Source organism: Podarcis pityusensis (assembly GCF_964106645.2).
Source record: "Podarcis pityusensis genome assembly, chromosome: 5".
NCBI classification, from domain to species: Eukaryota; Metazoa; Chordata; class Lepidosauria; order Squamata; family Lacertidae; genus Podarcis; species Podarcis pityusensis.
Window position 1 is genome coordinate 28,139,937 of NC_138032.1, and position 21,491 is coordinate 28,161,427.

The 21,491-nt window shown below is 42.0% G+C and overlaps 1 protein-coding gene across 1 annotated transcript in view; it reads left to right on the forward strand.

Moving 5' to 3' along the window:
• The first annotated feature begins 707 nt into the window (after window positions 1-707).
• The window catches only part of PID1 (phosphotyrosine interaction domain containing 1), a 100,915-nt gene continuing 80,131 nt past the window's right edge, over window positions 708-21,491 (forward strand). The window contains exon 1 of the mRNA XM_081007015.1: window positions 708-1,091. Within this exon, the coding sequence (XP_080863141.1) occupies window positions 1,062-1,091 (30 nt within the window). The 5' untranslated portion in view covers window positions 708-1,061. The remainder of the gene's footprint in view (window positions 1,092-21,491) is intronic.

Below are 21,491 nucleotides of genomic sequence, written 5' to 3' on the forward strand. Positions count from 1 at the left end.
GCAAAGACATTACCCTGCCAACAAATGTCCATATAGTTAAAGCTATGGTTTTCCCAGTAGTGATGTATGGAAGTGAGAGCTGGACCATCAAGAAGGCTGATTGCCGAAGAATTGATGCTTTTGAATTATGGTCCTGGAGGACACTCTTGAGAGTCCCATGGACTGCAAGAAGATCAAACCTATTCATTCTGAAGGAAATCAGCCCTGAGTGCTCACTGGAAGGACAGATCCTGAAGCTGAGGCTCCAGTACTTTGGCCACCTCATGAGAAGAGAAGACTCCCTGGAAAAGACCCTGATGTTGGGAAAGATGGAGGGCACAAGGAGAAGGGGACGACAGAGGACGAGATGGTTGGACAGTGTTGTCGAAGCTACAAACATGAGTCTGACCAAACTGCGGGAGGCAGTGGAAGACAGGAGTGCCTGGCGTGCTCTGGTCCATGGGGTCACGAAGAGTCGGACACGACTAAACAACAAATGAACGCCTCCCACCCCTCAGCCCGCTTTCGGTCCCTGCGCGCCTGTGGGCAAAGCAACCGGCCGCCGCGCGCCAAAGCAACTCGCGCGTCACACGCCGCGCGCAGAAGCCTCTTGCAGGCGACGAGCAAATCCAGTCAGCAGCGCCCGAGCGAGGCCGGGCTCCCGAGCGAAGGGTGGGCGGTGTTGGCGGAGCGAGGAGGCGGGCGTCGGGGCGGGGCCTGGAGAGCCTGGTCGCCCCCCTCCCCACGTCGCACTCTGCTGCGCTGAGGGGCCTCCGGAGGCGACTAGCGCAATAGGACGGCGGAGCTCGCCTCGCTGAGGAAGCCGGCGCCAAAGCTCGACATCTTGGTCGCGACCCAAGTTCGTAGCCGGGGCTCCCGGGGCTCCGGAGCGCTCTCCCTACCCGTCTCCCTCGCCTCTCGCCTGGGCGGCGCTTGCCCTTCGCCCCCGTCGCCCGCTGGCGGCTCGCCCCAAGCTGACACACGCCGAGCAGATGTGAGCGAGCCTGGCCAGAGCCCCGCAGCCGCTCCGCAACAGCCAGCTCGTTAGCAACAGTGTCCCGCCAGGTCCCAGCGGGAGAAATATGTGGCAGCCGGCAAGCGAGAGACTGCAGGTAAGCGAGGGGGAAGCGGCTGCTGCCGCCGGTGCCGGAGGCGGCGGTTATTAGGACGGGGAAAGTGTGGGGGGTGGAGTGGGGGGTGAGACGGAGAGACTCACTCTTCTTGTCATGTGATTGCAATATTTGTGGCGAAGTGAGTAAGGGGCAGCGAAAACAACAACTTGGCGCCCTCCTCCGCCTGAGCCTGCCTGGCAGATCCTTCTCTCGCAACTTTCCTCCTTCGCCAGGCGCATTCCACAACGGACTGGACGGGGCTGAGATGGGGAGTCTTGACTCCAGATGTGCTCCTTTCTGCAAAAAGCGCAGATGACTTGCAGATCGTGGATTCTGGGAGCGGGGGGGGGGGGGATCCGTCTCTGGCTCCGAAAGGAGCTTCTCTTGAGTGAGATGTGTAAGGAAGAATCCTTCCTGACTCTTTATAAAGAGTCCTCTGCCTCAAATCGTTGAATTCCACTTCTAAAAGGGTTTTTTTTTTTGTTTTTAATAAAGAAACATACTGTGTGTGTGTGTGTGTGTGTGTGTGTGTGTGTGTGTGTTTGGCCGGGGAAACGAGGGACTGACGTTTTGTAGGGCGCGCAGGAATTTTCATTGACATCTGCTTGCAAACGACGAGTTGATGGGATCTGGTTTGGAATATAGAAGAGTAGACTGTTATTGCTCAACCCGTTCCCTCTCCTCCCACCCCCCATGTTGGCTGAACGTGGTGCTTTTTTTTTTTGTAGAGGGGTCATTAACAAAAACGAATCGAGGTCCCTAGTGAGTGTGCGTTCGTGCGCGCGCGGGAGGGGGGGGAGTGGTAGAGCAGGGGTGTTCTTGCTTGCAGGTCTCTCTCTCCTCCTCTCTCTTGCTCTGTCTTTTTTTTCTTTTTTGCTCTAAAATATTCTCCAGATGGTCAGCCAGAAAGACTGCCAGATAAATTTACAGAATCCCACAGACAAACTTTTTGGCAGACCGAAGCTGCATTAAATCTCAGAGTAAACTTTGAAGAAATTCTAAAGTGGCAAAACAAAACAGTATTGGAGGCCGAATGGTTTTGAAGGCATGAGTGGAAGAAAATATGCTAATGCAGAATATTTATTTGTAAGGGAAGGGCCAGAGGTTGGCAGGCATGTGTAAGGACCTGTATACTGGATGGGAGACACATGCTGGTGTTTTCTTGCTGCAAGTATGATCTGTTTTACAGTGGTGGGTTTAGAGTGTGAGTTTAGAGCACATAATATTGCAGTCTTGATGGTGCTGAGTTGATACGGGGACAACTTTTGAAAGTTGCTTCTGTGGTTTTACTATGATTCATCCAGCCGTAATATGAGGAGTTATTGACTTCTCCCTGCAAATATTTGGGAATAAAAGCCTGTTGTATCCCTCTGAAGATCATTCACTGGTAGTTGCAGTAACTCTTTAGTGTGCTCCCCCCCCCCATTGAGTATTGGTCTCCTGAATGCACCATAATTAAAATCCTATTGAAGCTGTTCAGATGCTGTATGCTTTACTTAAGGTAGTATGTGTGGGCTCCAAAGCACATGTCTCTTGGAAAGCAAACTGTTCTGGCTTGCTTTCTGCGTTGTGATTTTTCCACACTAGAAATATCAGCTTTTTGTTCAGGGAATATTTGGCTATAATAACATTGGCTTCATGTTTTACATTGTCATTTTAGCAGTGTTGTTTTCTAAAATTGGGCTGTTATGTAAAACTGCTGGCAAACTAAAGAAATGAGCAATAGTTCAGCAGACTTTTATAAAAGAAGTCCATCATCTACCATTATGAAACACGCTCTTAAAATAAGGTTCTTCTGCTCTCCAAGCTGAAGTCCTCAAGCCATTTATTTGAGCATGTAATTATCTGGAGTAGATAATAGGTACAGATCTAGGCCTGGCACCAGGATCTTAAAATGTAGAGATAAAGATGCCATTATATTTTGCTGAGTTGTAGTACAACTGACTATATTTGTGTTGCTCTTCTAGATAGGTGTTATGGTTCAAACACTCTTAAAAAATACTGATGTTTCAAAGAATACTGACATTTCAAAGGTATCTAACAGTTATGATTATTTCCTTTTAAAACGGAAAATTGTCCTTGTGACAATTCATGTCCTTGAAACTTCTTAAGGGATCTTGCCTTAAAACTACCTGTGAATTGCAACTTTGTATTTGCAGAACAAGAGTACAGTAATAGAGTGTGTCTACCACTCTTTCCGTTCTATTGGCCTTCCTAGATAGAAGCAAAGTACATTTCTGAATGCTTCGGTAAAACCTCTTCCTTTGAGGCACTTTCATGTTAAGAGAAAAAAACTTGAGTAAAAGAAAATACTAGTATTTCTTAAGTTGCCCCCCCCCCCCAAATCAGGCAAACATAGTAGAGTTTTTATGGCGCAAGCGGTATGTATGTTTAATTGACTGGGGTCTTGGATTATTGGGATGTGTCATCTTAATCTCCTGCTGAGTACTTTGCATAGTTTCTGAAAATAGATTTAGAGAGCTACAACTCCCAGAGTTCCAATGAGCCGTGGAAGATATGAGTATGCTCTAATGTCCTCACTACAGAGAGCTGATGCTCTTCTCTCTCCCATGTCTTTGGAAGAATGCTACAAAAAAAGTTCAGAGATCCTAGCCCATCCACTCCCAGTCAAAGTGAGGGTGTTGTGGCCATCTCTATTCAGCAGAGCAAAGAGCCTCCAAAGAGAGCTTCAGTACATGAAATAGACTGTTGCTTTATTGCTGTGGGAAAGACTGGGCAACATGGCCAAGGTAATGGGTCACACTGATCCCTTTCAAAAACACTGCCTTGCTCAGGACCACATTAACATAATAAGTTTCTTCTTAAGACCTAGGTGTTCAAGGCACATAAATGCATACCATTTCTCTTGGTCAATGAGCTAGGAATATTTTTTAAAAAATCTTCCCAAAGTTCATTTTTATAGTGCAGGAACACCACAACTTGATAAACTGGAGAGTAAACATAGGAAGCTGCCCTATTTTTCACATTTTCTTCTCATCCATCTAGTTTAGTATTGTTTACATTTCCTAGGATTTTGGTCTGGGGTGTCTCCAAATCTTTCTCTCTCCACTGCAGACCCTTGCCTACATCCAAGCTTTTCTAGAACAGTAGTCTTCAACTTTTCAAACCTGTAACCAAAACTTGCATTTGTAGACCCAGTTTCATTTTTCATTTTACCATATGGAACCACATTTTTTGGGGTGGGGTGGCATGCAGTTGCGTTATATTGAATTAGGCTATTGGTCTAGGTCAGGCATAGGCAACTAAGGCCTCCAGATGTTTTGGGACTACAACTCCCATCATCCCTGACCACTGGACCACTGTTAGCTAGGGATGATGGGAGTTGTAGTCCTAAAACATCTGGAGGGCTGAGTTTGCCTATGCCTGGTCTACGTGCTGCAGTGTTCTATAATCTAGCCTTTGCTAACATTACTGCCTCCAGATGGTTTGAACTGCAACTGCCTGATAGGAGTTGTGATCCATAATATTTAGAGGGCACCAGTTTGGCAAAGTCTAGCTTAATCTGACTAGCACTGGCCTCCAAGGCAAAGTTCTTCCTAGCTGCTCCTTTAACTGGAGTAGGCAGAAGTTAAACCTGGAAACTTTAAATATCCTAAGCATGGTTTGCTGAATATTTTACATAGAGTAAAATATTGAAATTAATGACTCTAACTTAGCCATGCTTATTACTTTCAGTGGGTCTGCTCTGATAAAACATAGTTTAATGCCTTCCAATTTTTACAAGCCATACACTAACAATAAAAGGAAATAAGAACCGTTGATCTGGATGAACAGTCAGATTAAAATTAGATAAATTAAATTGCTTCAAATCTATAGATGCTCTCTCATCTGAAGATGATAAAATATAGAAAAGTATGTTTTAAGGATTTTTTTTTTAATAGAAAAATGGAAAAAGCTCTCTTTTAGAAGGTGAAAATTGTCAAATGCTTCTGCAAACCATACTCATAGTGAGTGTATCTAATTTAAAGCCTACTGTTCTGAGTTGGCAGAAGTTTTTCCCCTGCCTTTCACGTACTTCACATTTTAAGATAATAAATATACATGGGAACATGAGACCCACAGAAACTAAGGCAAAACAAAGCTTGCTGTGCCCTTTCACTATATCAACTTCATAAAGTTTCTAAAACAAATACCTAGAAAGAAATATCTGAACATATTAAACACAGGTATTGGTCTCTGGCAGATATTGTGCCTTGGAGGTTATATTATTTCTGCAGCTGGAACTGAGGGATTGATTTCAAAGAAAAGAGCAGAAAATTTGGAGACTTGAACTGATGCAGTTTAGCCAAGTCCGATTTGGTCTCTCTGAATTTCAATATTTTCAGTTTACTGATCACCTGCCTATTTTCAGACACAATTTCCTCATTCTAATACATGATAGCCTATGGACCACTGATGGCACTGATGTAAAGGCAAAGTATACCCAACTGGGGCAGATTGGCTTACTATCATCATGTCCAAAATGTGGGTTGGAGGCCAGATTTTCAGAGCAAAGGAGCACATTGTTGTGGGGTGTTCATTTCTACTGTCTGCTGTTTACACCCAAATGCATACATACCCCACCCAGCCAGGCTATGATACTGGAAATAAGTTTGACCAAGAGAAAAGTGCTGTGTATTGGGGGGGGGGGCGTTGTTCTAAAAAATGGACCTCCCACTTCATACAATCACACACTAGGTGGAGGCCTTTGAAGACTTTGCTTCCACCCACAAGTAGAGAACTCTGCAGCCTTAAAGGACCAACCCTCTGTCCTGAGGAGACAGGAACTTCACCTCTATTCCACAGTCTTCTTCCTGGTGCATTACCTGCTTCTCTGGACTGTGCAGTGGGCGCCATCTGATTCTTGAGACTCGGGAGACTGTGCCTGTGAGGGTTGTGAGTTCTGTCCCTATAGGCCCCGGTGGTCTGAGAGGTTCCACAAGCTATTCCTGTCCCTCAGCCCCTAGTGCAATGGTCTCCCTATCTTGTGGCCTTGCAGCCTTTTTGTTCAGATAACTGCTAGATTCAAGGCTCATGACAATGAGAAGGATACAGGACTACAAACTGTTAGAATTCCTGCTCCATGATTGCAGTCATGGGATTTTTGTCTGTCACATGACGGTATATGTTTTGACTCCACAGAGTGGGACGTGACGGAGACAGGATGTTTGTGTTACTGTGTTCCGTGAAGTGGGACTATTGTCCTTTGTTCTTTTTCTCTTTGCTGTCTGATGCTAGAGAGAGAGGGAGCCATGTTGCAGTGCTCCATGTGTGTTTATATGTAAATAAAGTAGATTAGCCAAAATGCTGAGTTGCTGAGGTCTGTCATGCGCATGCTGTGCAAACTCTGTGGATCCCTAAGTGTGCCGGTGTCAGTTGGCATCGGTCGCTGTGATGTTTGGGCTGAAGAAAGCTTTTGAAGCTCCCGAACGAAAGACCAGGAGGGAGAGAACATGCCAGTCAGGCATGTGTCTCTGCCAGGGTCCTACTCGAGTGTAGGCTGAACTCCTGACACAAACCATCTTTGCAAATTATTTATAGAACTGGTTGAGATATGCATATCCATCACTTTAAACACTCACATTTGTGAAAAGCTCTTCATGGATGACCTCAGACAGTGACTAGTGCCAACTGAGCTGCAATATTTTTCTCTGGATTCAGTTCTCACATTCAGCTGTCAGCCATTGTAGTGGAAAAAGCAAAGTGCTGCTTCAGTTTCACTTCTGCTTGGGATGCCATAATGTCTGGACAACAGTTCTAGAAACATCATAATATCCAGGGTACATCTACACTGAACTTTGTAGTGTTGCCAGGTCACGAACCGCATGGTGGCTCTGTCATTGAAAACTGAGGTATTCTGATGAGCCACAGCTTCATTTCTAACTTTGCAGCCAGCTGTGATATTGGCAGCTAGCCAGTTCCTAGTCCCAGAAGGAGTGATTGTGTTTGCAGTGCTTTGCTACAATGGTAGTGTTAAAATGGACATAAGTGCTGTAGCCTTCATTGGAACATTGGAGCCTTCATTTGTTCTATTGCATTAGAACAAATTAGTTGATGGTATATGTGTTTGTACCTTTTTTAAAAATCTGGCACTTGGTTTGGAATGAGAAAATATTTTACTAGAGGAAAACAGGTGATGAAAACAATGTACAGAACAGTGTAGTAATTGTAGTATAAAATTGTAGTTGCTAGCACAGTTATAGCTCAGAGAATGGGCTTCCTATAACCAGGATGGAAGCAGTGAATTTTGAAAAATAATAACAATTCAGTCCTTGCTGACTGATATAGGTGGCTTCAAATTCTTGTCTAGAATGGCAGGGACTTTTTATTTTGGAGAAAAATAATAAAGATATTATAACTGATACCACTGCTTGAGAGTTTGTCATATTCTTGCATTAAGTTTAGACTTATTTGGATCTTGAGTGCCTAAAATGAAGTTTTTGATAACTTGGATGATTTTGTATTTGTGCATGGATGTTAAAGGTGAGGGTTTCCTTTCTCTAAGCTTGTATTTTCATCTCTCTTTTATTAATCTGTTAAAAGAAATACTAAACAATGTGCAGATGCCTGTTAGAGGTTCTCGTGTTAATATTGGTAGTATGAAGGAATACCCATTGATGGGATACAGAGACACATGCAGAAACATCCTTACTTAGAAAATACCAGTAGCTTTGCATTTAATCTTGAACTTTCGCATGTGTGAATTAGCTAACTATGGCAGTGTATGGATTGAAGTGCATTATATATTTATGGTGTGATGTTAACAGAGTAATCACTGTACTGGCTGAGAAAATACTACCTTTGTTTTTGCTGTTGCTTCCTGTTTATTTTCATACTATCTAAGCTGTAAGACAAAAGATGAAATTGAACATGTCTGCCTCTCACCCTTAATTAGATCTTAAGTCCCACACAGTTTTTCTCTCTCTTAAGGTTGCATTTGTTCTTAATTGAGATGATGTGAAGAGTGGAGGAATGTTTTGAGGAAAAACCTTTTTCTTTCTTGTGGCTCATACATACAACTTGGATTGGGGGCGTGTGCAGTGGATTGAATAATCTTACAAAAAAGATGTTTCAGAATTTTACAGGATTCTTATTGATTTTGTTCTCAAAACATGAGTTTTAAAATGTATAGCCCTGTCTGTGTCAAAGGCCTGAGACAGATAGTATCTCACTGCTCTGGAGGTTGCATGTAATAAGACTAGTTACTGTAAATGTTAGGTTGGTTTTCATGGCTTTTGGAACAGATGGCTCCGTGTTCAAAGCTAGCAGATGTTAGAATTGTATCTGTTATTGTGGTGACAGCTTAGTGATGAGTTGTTGACATACTTGCAAAAAATACCATTTTTTTAATTGGAGAATTAACTTCATTACTAAGCTATGTTTTCTGTGTCTCTCAGCACTACATTACATTTGATGATAAATAAGCAATACTTACTAATCTTCTCAGGTAAAATGGGATTTGTATGATACAATCCTCTATTTACTGCAGAACACCCTAATTGGCTTCAAGAGGATTATTCCAGAGTTACTTATCGGATCCACCCAGCCATGGCAAAACTGTCATCTGAAATCAATTAACTGCATACTGATCTTCAGATTTTGCTCATCCAATGCAAATTCATCAGTATTATTAATGTGAGAAGTCTGTCACAGGCACATATAAAATTCGTTTTTGCCCTTCTCTGGGCACAGGTAATCCATGTTCTTAACATTCATTTTACATGTTTTTATATAGCATCTTAGACAATACCTACAGTTTAAAACCATTATATTTAAAGCACATTATAATGAATTAGAATGCAGCCATACATTTTAAAGGTGGCAAACCTGTGGTCTCCACATCATTTATTCCTGCATTTCAGGGGGTTGTCAACCTGGTCCCTACCGCCCACTAGTGGGCATTTCAGGATTCTAGGTGGGCGGTAGAGGGTTCTACGGCACAAGCTGAATCCTCCTTCCATCGAGCACTGGTGGGCGGTAAGGAAATTTTACCATCAAGAAAGATGCATTAGTGGGTGGTAGGTATAAAAAGGTTGACTACCCCTGGACTAGATGATCCTCAGGCTCCTACAGTTCTGTGATTTACCATCTTTCCCATTAGACTTGCTTGTTACCACTCCAATGAGAAAGATATGTTTGTATCTAAATTTCCATTTCCAAGCTATCTTCTAAGACCACAAGTAGATCAGACCAACATCTATCCAATCCAGCACCCTGTTTTCTACAGTGGCCAATTAGATGCCTAGAGGAAGCTCATACACAGGACATGAACACAGTAGCTCTCTCCTGCTGTTGTTCCACAGCAACTGGCATTCAGAGTCATACTTCCTCTGAACCTGGAGTTACTATACAATCATCATGCTAGATGATGAACCTGGAGTTACTATACAGTCATCATGCTAGATGTTGTTGTTGTTTAGTTGTTTAGTCGTGTCCGACTCGTCGTGACCCCATAGACCAGAGCACGCCTTCTGTCTTCCACTGCCTCCTGCATTTTTTGTCAAACTCATGCTGGTAGCTTCGAGAACACTATCCAACCATCTCGTCCTCTGTCGTCCCCTTCTCCTTGTGCCCTCCATCTTTTCCAACATCAGGGTCTTTTCCAGGGAGTCTTCTCTTCTCATGAGGTGGCCAAAGTATTGCAGCCTCAGCTTCACGATCTGTCCTTCCAGTGAGCACTCAGGGCTGATTTCCTTCAGAATGGATAGGTTTGATCTTCTTGCAGTCCATGGGACTCTCAAGAGTCTCCTCCAGCACCATAATTCAAAAGCATCAATTCTTTGGTGATGAGCCTTCTTTATGGTCCAGCTCTCACTTCCATACATCACTACTGGGAAAACCATAGCTTTAACTATACGGACCTTTGTTGGCAAGGTGATGTCTTTGCTTTTTAAGATGCTGTCTAGGTTTGTCATAGTCACTGATAAACTTTATCCAACATGACTTTGCCATAATTCAACTTTTAAATTCAACTGAATTCATTGCCATTACCACATTTTGCGGTAGAAAATTTAATAGTTTTAACTTTGCTTCCTTCTTGCTGCCCTGAATTCCCCACCATTTAGTTTCATTGGAGGACTCTGAATTCTATTACTATGGAAAGGGGGAGAACAGATTCCCTGTATTCACTTTCTCTACACCATGTATTATTTTATATACCCAGGCTCAGTTCTACCATTAGGTAGAAAGAGACAGTCCCCTTGGGGTTAGGGTTGCTATAGTCCCAAAAGTGAAAAAATCCAGACAGAGTTCTTGAGCTTTTTGGGGGAACACCCCCCCAAAAAAGATTGGAGGCTCTTCTTGGGTTTTGTAAAGGATTTTTAAATAAAAGCAAAACCCCGCCCTACCCAGACATTTTGCCGATTCAGCAAAAATGAACCCGGACGCCACTTTTGCAGCCTGATTACCGGATGTGTCCAGGAAAACTTGGTCTTACGGCAGCCCTACCTTGGGTAGCAGTTGCTGTGAGACAAGGAGCAGCAGCAGAATACTGGAGGACAGCACTGTGTGTGCAGTGTGACCTGCCTTTCCTACTCTGAGCCAACTCTTGTCCTTGGGTGTGTTGGAGGATGCTGTTCAGTAACCAGTGTTGTAGTAAGATTCAAGTACCAGTTCTGTGGAATCCCAAGTGTTGACTTGGAGTAGGGGGAGATTTTGGTCTTGCTTTGGGTAGCAGCATGTCTTGCGTTGGCCCTATATACCTCTCAGTCACATCACCTTTTTGTCTAAATCAAAGGTAAAGGTACCCCTGACTGTTAGGTCCAGTCGTGGACGACTCTGGGGTTGCGCGCTCATCTCGCTCTATAGGCCGAGGGAGCTGGTGTTTGTCCGCAGACAGCTTCCGGGTCATGTGGCCAGCATGACTAAGCCACTTCTGGTGAACCAGAGCAGTGCATGGAAACACCGTTTACCTTCCCTCTGGAGCGGTACCTATTTATCTACTTGCACTTTGACGTGCTTTCGAACTGCTAGGTTGGCAGGAGCTGGGACCGAACAACGGGAGCTCACCCCGCCATGGGGATTCGAACCGCCGACCTTCTGATCGGCAAGCCCTAGGCTCTGTGGTTTAGACCACAGCGCCACCCACGTCCCATTGTCTAAATTAAGAGGTTCCAAATGTTGTAGCCTTTCTTCACAGGGGAGTTCCTTCAGCAACCTAATCATGTTGTTTGCCTTTTCCTCACCTTTTAGAGCTCTGCAATGCACTTTTTTGAGGTGCAGTGACTTGAACTGTACAGTTTTCTTTCTTTCTTTTGGATAAAGTTTTATTAACGCTTTTCACAATACAGTAAAAGACAAGCTAATCTACACAAAGAATAGTAAAAAGAAAGGAAAAAGAGAGAAGAGAGAGAATAATTCAGAATCCTCTCTCACAAGTCTTAACTTTTGTCCTATACATAGAAAGGTTTGTCCTCCCAGTTTTCACCTGAAAGCATCCCAGGCTTCTCCCAGTCTCTCACACGAAGAGATCTCCACTTCCCGGTCTCTCACACAGGGTCCAGACTGAGAACTGTACACAGTTTTCGAAGAGAAGTTGAATCTTGACAATTTCTTCTGGACGCTTTCTTAATGATCCCTAACATGGAATGCACCTTCGTTACTGATACTGCAATGAAAACTTAAGTGTTGCCACAATTTGTAGCTAAAAGATGAAAGCAAACAGCTCTTTAACATCGATTTTTGTGTGTGGGACGTGAGGGAAGTTGATTCTTTGTTTGACTACTCTCACAAGTTCAAAGGACTTTATTTCCTAGACTGTTCTTGCTATTTGAGTTAGTATTGGGTTAGGAAACTTGAAAACAAAGCTCTGTGAATTCAGAGCAGCTCATCTGGCACCACTTAGGTTTGGGCAGTGCCCTTTTTCTGTGTTGTTTATACTTTGCAGAAAATGAACAGCTCTGCAAAAGTGCTAAATTTGGGAAATGCTGTGTGACCAAAGAAAATGAAAGTCTGTGGGTCCTTTGTAGAAAGACTTTTGAGAAGCAGATCTTAAGAGATTCATTTAAAGCATATTGCCTTATGAAGTTAACAGTTCATCTAATGATTGAAATCAATGGTTTCTTTGAAAGTAGCTAATTAAAGTTCTGAATAATTTATTGTCTAAGGCTGCAAGCTTTCACATGGGAGTAGACCTTTCTCTAAGTTGTAGGCATGGAGAGACTTGGACTGTCAGTTTGTAGCAGTTTAAAGTTTTGGTTTGTTTATTTGAATATCAAATGGCAAATACTTTGAAACCATAGGAACAATTTGGTTGCAATATCTAAGTATTTTTAAGAGTTACCACAGTACTTCGTGTAAAGAGGAACTGCTAAACAATTCTCTGTGCTTTTGTACAAAGGTAGGATGTTGATTTCCACCTGGGCTCAGTGTTTGAAAGAGCCAGCTTGTAAAAGTTCACAATTACCTTACATTCTAAAGTCTCATGCAGCAGATACAACAGAATCATAGTACCCTAAAGACTAGCAATTTTATCCCTCAAGCTTCTGTGTGCAAGAACTTGCTTCACTTGATGCATGGATAAAGTCTTCTGCAGCTTGATCCCAAATGCCTTTCCTTGTGTTGTCACCATTGCCCTTCTTTGAGTTCCCAGTTCCACACCATGTCTGATCATGGTGAGAAGCTAGGCTTTTGATAAGTTTTTTAAAGGCCCTGAGGACTTTAGTTCTTCTTCTGTATTGTCTCTCAGGAGGTGGTGCAAAACACATCTTTTCTGTTTGGTCTTTAGTTCTGGCTATTTTTTCTTTTTATTGGTGCTATTCCTTCTGGGCTTTCCCCCCTTAGATTTGTTCAGTTTGGTTCATTGTATATTGCCTTAAGTGCTAGAAAGGCAGCTAACAAATGCTGATGACAAAGATTTGGACAGCTGAGTGAAGAATATAAATAGAACCAACCAACTTCTGTCTCGTTCTTGAGTTATCTTCCACCAGCTCTTTAAATTGAGTTGGTAACTGATCATTCCTCCTGTGGGCAATTTGTGGGCTCTTACTCTAGTTATCTTATGCAGGCTTTTATTTTCTATCCAGAATTTGATAATGCTCAAACTGAATTCCTTTAAGCACTTCTTTAGCCTACTTTAAACATACATTTCAAAATAACTTTGAGTATTTAATCTGGTAATTACTAGTTGGCATTGTATGTCTGCCAGTGGTTATACCTCTTTAATCTTCATAAGTGTGGTCCTTGCAAGCCTAGTCCTATGTGCAAAGAAAAGAACAAGGATTGAGCAACTCTGTTAACACCCTCATTTTCCTTTCAGTAAACAGACTCATTACGTAATTGTGGATTGTAAAGAATTGTGATAAAAGTGCATCTTTGCCTTCACAATACGGACACAGGGCTATCTTGCTTTCTTCATTTCTCTATAGTATCTGGTTTATATGAAGAAGGTAGGAGGAAAGCTTGTATTCTTTCCCCCCTTTCTCAGACAATAGTTTCTCATTCCTAGAATATTTGTTTGTATGCCAGTTTTCATTAGCTCTTAAAGCCCTAATTGAGCTTCACATAGAATCGTAGAATTGTAAGGTTGAAAGGGACACTGAGGGTCATGTAGTCCACTGCGCTGCAATGCACTGAATTCAGAAAGAGGTCATTTGAAGTCAATGCTACAATTGTGTGTGAAATAATGGTGTTTGTTAATTTAGAAGTCCTTGACTTCTTTTTGTGGAGAGTGTCTTCAGTGATACATTGCCTTTCATTTTTTTTATATTAAAAAAGTCATGTGTGGCCTTGAGATTAATTATCTGAATCTGTTAAAGTTTTCTAATAAATGTGGTTTTTATTTTGAAAGAAAAAATATTTTGTGAGGGTTTTTGGCATGTTTATTGATGGAATGGGGACGCGGGTGGCGCTGTGGGTAAAGCCTCAGTGCCTAGGACTCGCTGATCGTATGGTCGGCGGTTCAAATCCCCACGGCAGGGTGAGCTCCCATCGTTCGGTCCCAGCTCCTGCCCACCTACCAGTTCGAAAGCACTCTTAAGTGCAAGTAGATAAATAGGTACCGCTTTATAGCGGGAAGGTAAACGGCGTTTCCGTGTGCTGCGCTGGTGCTGGCTCGCCAGCTGCAGCTTCGTCACGCTGGCCACGTGACCCGGAAGTGTCTTCGGACGGTGCCGGCTCATGACCTCTAGAGCGAGATGAGCACGCAACCCTAGAGTCGGACACGACTGGCCCGTAAGGGCAGGGTTACCTATACCTTTACCTATTGATGGAATGCCAGTTTCAGATGTTGAGTGGCATTCTCTATAAAACTAACCAATTTTTATGATGATGTATGTTGAACTTGTCTCTATGCATGAGAAGATGTGCGTCCAGAGAATATTATATTCCATTTTATAATAGAAATGTTGGCCCTCAACTATCACGGTTCCAGCCTTGACCTCAAGATATAGCTGAGTTGATGCTGCTGCAGCCGTGGTTGGGGGATGACCTGGCTTCCTGATACTAAGCCCTAGGACTGGTGTTTAGGAGCCAGTAGAACCTAAGCCCAGACTTTTATGGATGCCCTTCCCTGAGTCCAAGTCACTTGATGGGTCAAATACCTCCTTCACACCCTACCAAACAGCATGGGAAACCTTCTAATGGAAAAGTGCTTTATTTAAGGCCAAGAGCTTGGCACTCATAAGAGTTTGCATTTTTTATACAAGAGGGTGGAGCTTAAGTGGAGTTGATAGGATAGAAGGATTCACAGGGTCCTGGCTACCTCTAGCCTTTCTCAGAGCAAGTTGTTCACTTGGAGCTTTCCATGGTACTGCAACTGTCAGACTGTCTTTCTTTGCAAGTGTCTGCATCAGATGGTTCAGACCATCTACAGTGTGAATGGCTGAGAGGTTTCACTGTAAATAGTTTCTCTTGTTTAGTCTTTTTGGCTTTTTTATAACTGAGATTCAGCAAGGGCTCTTTAATCTTAGCATTAAACATGACATTTCCAAATATCAGAAGGTCATCTCCGTTCCTTTCCTTCTCCCTTCCAACGGGCAAAGGAATAACATGGAAGCAGTCAATGGACATTTTGAAATGCTTGCTGCTATACAGCTTGATCATGTTGACATATTATCCAGTATTTTATAGGATTAAAACAGGTACACATGCTGGTTGTCTTAAAAGGCTCAAGCAAGCAGCATTTATTAAGTAATTTTGAAAAGTTAAACACAGAAAAATAGTACCTGGAAATTATACCTGTTTTTTAAAAAAATTCAAACCAGTATCCTATAATTTTTTAGTCTATCATTTAGTCTTTAGCTCCAAAAAAAGTCACAGTGCTTGCCTCTCCCTCCTTTTTTCCCTTCCCTCCCTCCCTCTCAAATGTCCAAAACTTGGATCTTGGGTTTCTCTGAGTACTTACCTATCTCTACTGTCTTTGTTACATTATAAAAACAACTCATCTACTTTGACGGGTTAATATAAATAACAGTAAATATACACAGATAGCTGCTAGCAGTTCCAGAATTTCAAAACTTGGGCTATACTACAAGGTTATTGTTGGATCTAGTACTTAAGCAATAATATAGTGTACCAGCCAAATGTATTTGTCAGATGATGAGCTCCAGAAGTAGATACATTTCATAGATAGAGGTACATAGTTTAAATATACAAACATTTGGGTAGTGTGTAACTCTTGCTCAGCTCCGTCCTCAACAATAAATGGGGTGGGAGCGGCCATAGATGATGCCTTTTTTAAAAAAAAGTCTTTTCAATTATCAGGTACTGGCCTGATTTTACAGAAGTGAGTATAATTAACCTTTGATTTCCATAGACAGGCACACAGGTGAGTGGTGGCAGTCCCCAGGGTTTAAGACAGGGGTCTTTCCCAGCCTTGTCTGGAGATCCAGGGACTGAACCTGGGATGTTTTGCATGCAAATATGTGCTCTACCACTGTCCTGTGGTCTTTTTCTAGATTCATGCCAGTTCCTACTATGGGTATGGAAACTTGCTGTATCTTGTAGGGTGTTGCTTCTGTAAAAAGTCTTGTTCTGTACTGACTCTTGAACTGTTTCCTATGTTGTCAGGATCTGGGGGAATCAACAACGGCTGTACAATTTTCTTTTTCTTACCAAGTTACTGGGATACAGGAGTAATTAAGCGGTTGTTACCTTTGCTGTTGGTCACGATCTTGTCAAGTGTTAAATATAGGTTGTTCATACCGGAATGCTTGTTTACTTCATAATTTTCATTTTTGAAAAACATTTTAACTCATAGGGATAATGTATTCAGTCATGCGGGAAATTCTTGTTTCTCTAGGAAGACTCACCAAATTGTTGAAAAAAACTACTGGGATCTTGAAGAAGCCTGAGCTATTCCTATAGTGGCCTTATAGTACATCTGTTTCTTCATCAATCCTCCAAGAAAGTTGGAGTGCTGCCCATTCCACCAGGAGTTCTTCACCATTGTTTGCTGAAACTGAGTTGGAAACTTATTCCCAAATGAAAATGGGTCTTTTTGCTACTCAAGCTGGCAAAATAGTTTGCAGATTTGGGGTGCTGGTCTATAGGGAACTAGTGGAGTCAAACATCTGATGAAAATTGAGGAAATGACCAATGGACATTACATTAAATACACCAAGGACTGCAATCCTGTGCATAGTTAGTTGCAAGTAGGTTCAATTGAATGGACTGGGCCTTATTTTTAAGTAATTCTACATTTAATGTTGGAATGTCTGTGCATTATATTCTTGGTATAGCATCAGAGGCCTTCCTTGCAGAAAGTTTGGCTGAGAGGACGTGGTTGCATTACTGAATAAACAAAGTTATGTTCTCAGGTAGGGATGTAATAGAGAATTTTATATTTGATAAGACAGGTTGCTTACATCAAGCTTCAGCTTAAGTGGATGTATTGTGTGTGCATGCATGTGTGCACCATAGGCAATAAAAGACAAGGTATCTCCAACTTTTCTTGCTCTAGAGTTTCTTCTGTTTGTCTGGAGAGTAATAGACTGACCTTTTGTTTCTCTGTTATGGTTTGAGGCTTTTGGCATATCTGAAGCTTTCCAAGATAAACTAAGCGAGTGTGGCTTGGCATTGGAAAAGCTTATGTTGAATGAAACTAAAGTTTCGGCAGCAATTACTAACTGAATTAAAATGTTATCAACTGAGTTGTGGATGTGGTTGTGGTCACTCGGGAATAAACCCTGGCCTCTTGTATATGAATAGTTCAAATGTTAATGTTGGTTTTGCTAGAGCAAAATCAATCCCACTGAAATAAATGGCTGTTATCCAGAATTTGCTCCTCCAGAAGATTACACAAACATAAGAGTTATTCATTGTGTTAAAAAGTACTGAAATAGGTTAAAATAGATGACCAATCCTTTCACATCACACAATATGGATACATTTTCCAAGGGAAAATTCATATAAAATATTTCAGAAAAGGAGCTTACACTAGTTTCTCCACTCTTCTCTTGTGATGTTCAGATTCCCTGGAGTCCCTGCTGGAATATGCACATGCCTATCTGAAGAATGGAATATATTATAATAGCATGTACTACATGCTGGTCTTGCATATTGTCATTGCTTGTCAATATATTATACGGTATCTAGATATGTGGCTGAGAGATGTAGCTGGAATTTGCAATATTGCATTACAGTGGTACCTCGGGTTAAGTACTTAGTTCATTCCGGAGGTCCGTTCTTAACCTGAAACTGTTCTTAACCTGAAGCACCACTTTAGCTAATGGAGCCTCCTGCTGCTGCCGTGCTGCCGGAGCACGATTTCTGTTCTCATCCTGAAGCAAAGTTCTTAACCAGAGGTACTATTTCTGGGTTAGCGGAGCCTGTAACCTGAAGCGTATGTAACCTGAAGCATATGTAACCCGAGGTACCACTGTATTAATTAATGCTCTTTGCTCCTCTCCTAGATTTTCAGAACTCTAAATCTTAGGGGATCAATTGCTCCATGTGGAGAAACTCTCATGCAGAATTATAACGCTTGTTCTGGCTCTGCAGGTAGAATTCTAGTAGGTCTTGTATTCTTTCCTAAATATTTGAGGTTTGATCCAGACTTAATAATGCTTAGGGTAGACCCATTGAAGGCAATTGGACTAACTTATGTTGATTTTATTGGTTCTGTTCTAAAGTTGACCAAGCCTGGGTCCAACCCTAGCAGTCTTTGAGGCAATGTGCAAAGTTCTCTTTGATGACACAGAACACTGGCCCTGGCTGCATCAATAACTCAACACAGCATCTCCCAGTTGAACTATACTGAAAATGCCCTAGAAAAGAAGGCAAGTTAAAAACAACCACCAGTACAAATTTCTTTAGCAGCACAAGCAACCATTTGGTTTCTGAGATTTCTTTTTGTTTTTTCACATTTGCTGGAATAGCCCATTAGCTGATACTATAACATCCAGTACAGTGCAGCTACAGCCACTAAAGCTTTCAATTAATACATTTATTTGAAATGAGTACTCCCTGACTTTCAAGGACATAGCAGGAGCTCCTGCCTAGTTTTTAATGTATGAAGTTTTATCCAGAGGGTAGCCTAAGTGCTTATTACCGTGCATCGACAGAGAACCATATAATCAGAAAATGAAAATTACCAAGGAATGTCTGCTGCACCAATGGTTTGGAATGGCTATTCTCTAGCACAAAAGCCTGAGCAGGATTGGCTTTTCCCTCTGCATGCTCTTATTTTCTTATAAAATCTGTAATAGGTACCACATGTCTATGGAGAGGATTGAAGCAGAACACAATAGCTCTGCCGCTCAAGAAATAACCAGCTTCTAAGGAAAGCTAAGATATAGTCTTTGCAGTTACATGGCATGGTGAATTTTGTCCAAGTATAATATAGTAGTGTTCTCTCTTCAAAATTTCTGAAGAGCTCTCTTATAACATCAGTCAGGAAAGTAATAAAATATGACAGGTTTGGGGGGAAAAACATTGTTGTACAGTAGAATGGGGAGGGGGGGAATGTTAGCAGGCACAGAATCCTTATCTATTACTTTACTTTTGACTTCCTTCTTTCTGTCTCTCATTTTATTACATCCTATTCTATTTTTAATGTTTGGAATGGATTTACAGGCCTTGGTTTAGGAACAGCACTGGTTAGTGCCATCCCCAGAATGCCTGATAAAAGTTGTACCAAATGATAAAACTTCTAAAAACAGTTCAAATATAGATGCAGACTTAGATCAGATGCAGATTCTGATTAAGATGTCACAACAATTTAAGATGCTGGCAAAGCAGAAAATTGGCAAATGAGAGACAAGGAGAAAGCATATAAGTTTGAGGCATGCTCTTGGTTCTCCAAACCAGGTGATGTCTGAAATAAACCTATCTATCTTACTGAAGGCACTGGAGAAGATGGCTGTCTGAAAGCTGAACAAGAAATTAATAACGAGAGCCAGTGCAGCATAGCAGTTGATGTTGGACTAGGAGTAAGCTTAAGATCACCGCTCAGCTGCAGAACTCACTGTGTGATTTTGGCTTAGACATTCTATTTCACCCTAGCCTATTTCACAGAGTGGTTGAGGATATAAAATGGTTGGGAAAGAACCAAGCTCATTCAAGGAAAAGTGGGATATAACTAAACATCTAGAGGTCTCTCTTAAGAAAAGCCTTAGAGATGACTTGATCTTAAACTAAGGAACAGTTTCAATCATATCAAGCAGAAAAGATTAAAGACAGTTTATTGAAAGATGGAAAATCCAGACATTGAGAGAGCTCCTATGCTTTCAAAAGTTGCACAGAAATTGATTTGAGCTTGCACAGCTAAGCACAGGAGGAGATATGCAAGTTCCCCTGGAGAACTGCCCCCAGCTGGATATGAAGTGATTTAATTTCACTGGTGATGAATCTTCATAGCATCTGAAACAGATCTTAAAGGCATGGGGACATGAATTCTCAGCAGCTTATCATATATTCTGTGGAGTGCAGTACAGTGTTGGGCATGCACAGTATTGCTAGACCTAGAACCATGGTTTGAAATTGGCTTAGTATCCTGGCTTGTTATGAAGCTTTTCCTGGTTTGAACAAAATGGGAGACTACAGTTAATTAGAGACTTCCTGGCTTAATTGTGGCTAATGTGAATGGAAGAACAAAAAGATTGCATGCAGGGGTGTTGCTAGGAAGTTAAAAAAACTTGGGGCATGAGTCAATGGTCCAAACTTGCATGTGTTAATTTATATGTAAAGATGAAAAAATAGGTTAACTTTAGGAGGGGGAAAAACATCTGGCTGATGCTGTCATGATGTGCTCTGAATATGGGATGCCTACAGGATTTTCTGGGCTGAGTACATATGGACCTTCTGCCACACCCATAAAAGGTTTGGAAAAACTGCTGCTCATGTGCATATTGAAACCAAAACGAGTCTTACCCAACATCTGGCAAGACTCCTCTCTTTGCCCAACATGTGTGCATGCCTGCACACACATGCAGTGGGCTACTATGAAATATGGTAAACTTTGGCATTCCATTGTAATTAGTAAATTCATATCAATAAGTACATGTTTCCCCCCCGATGTCTGCTATTTATTTGCTTTGAGGGTGGTAGAGGCCTTAGGAATGCAGAAAGGCACCACAGAACTCAATGAATAGAAGATGTGAAAATGGCTTCTGTTGGAGGAAGTCATGGTGTTTCTAAAGTTTAATTTGAGTCTGTTGAAGTCAATCAGTGTCTTTGTACTGGCTTGAGCTGGCACTGGATCACATCCTCTCCTTTTAAAGACTCTGCTTGTATTCAGTACATCTGTGAGAAAAATAAATATTTACAGTGTATTTCCCTTCAGCCTTTATTAGAACATAGGGATAGGATGGAAGGAAGCATTATGGGCATCTTAACTTCATATGTAGACTGCTTCTTAAACAGAAGCTGGGAGAGAAAATGGAGCAGCCAAGCTCTGTTGTGCCTCCTTTTTAATTACATGCTAAAAGAATGAAAGGGAAAAGGCAGATTTCCTTTCGCCACTGTAGATTTGCATTTAGAAATGTGCGCACACTGGTCCCTTTCACTCTTTATTTACGTGAAGGGGTAACAAGTGAAGAAAGTAGCCCCATCCCTGTCATCCATGCTTGAGCTGTGGAGGTGTTTGTGCAGGGTTGTAGAACAACAATGGGGAGCCACTGGCCCTCCAAATGTTGTTGGACTCCAACTCCCATCAGCCCTAGTCAGCATGGTAAGTGTCTAGTGACATCTTTCTAAAACTGGAGGGAGGCACTACTTGTAGAGGTCTATGTGCGAATGCTCCCCTGCCTCAGACCTCCACACAAATGTGTGGATGGCTAGACTGGGAGGAGCTTTGTGTTGGGGTGGAAGTAGACTTTATAACATTTATAACACTTTTGAAAGGGGTGCTCAAAAAACCATTTTCCCTAACAGTTTGTAAGTAGCCTTGCTACACCAGTGCTGACTATGGAGATTGGAGAATTCCAACGAAAACTGAAATGGAAACAGAAATGGCCATGTTTG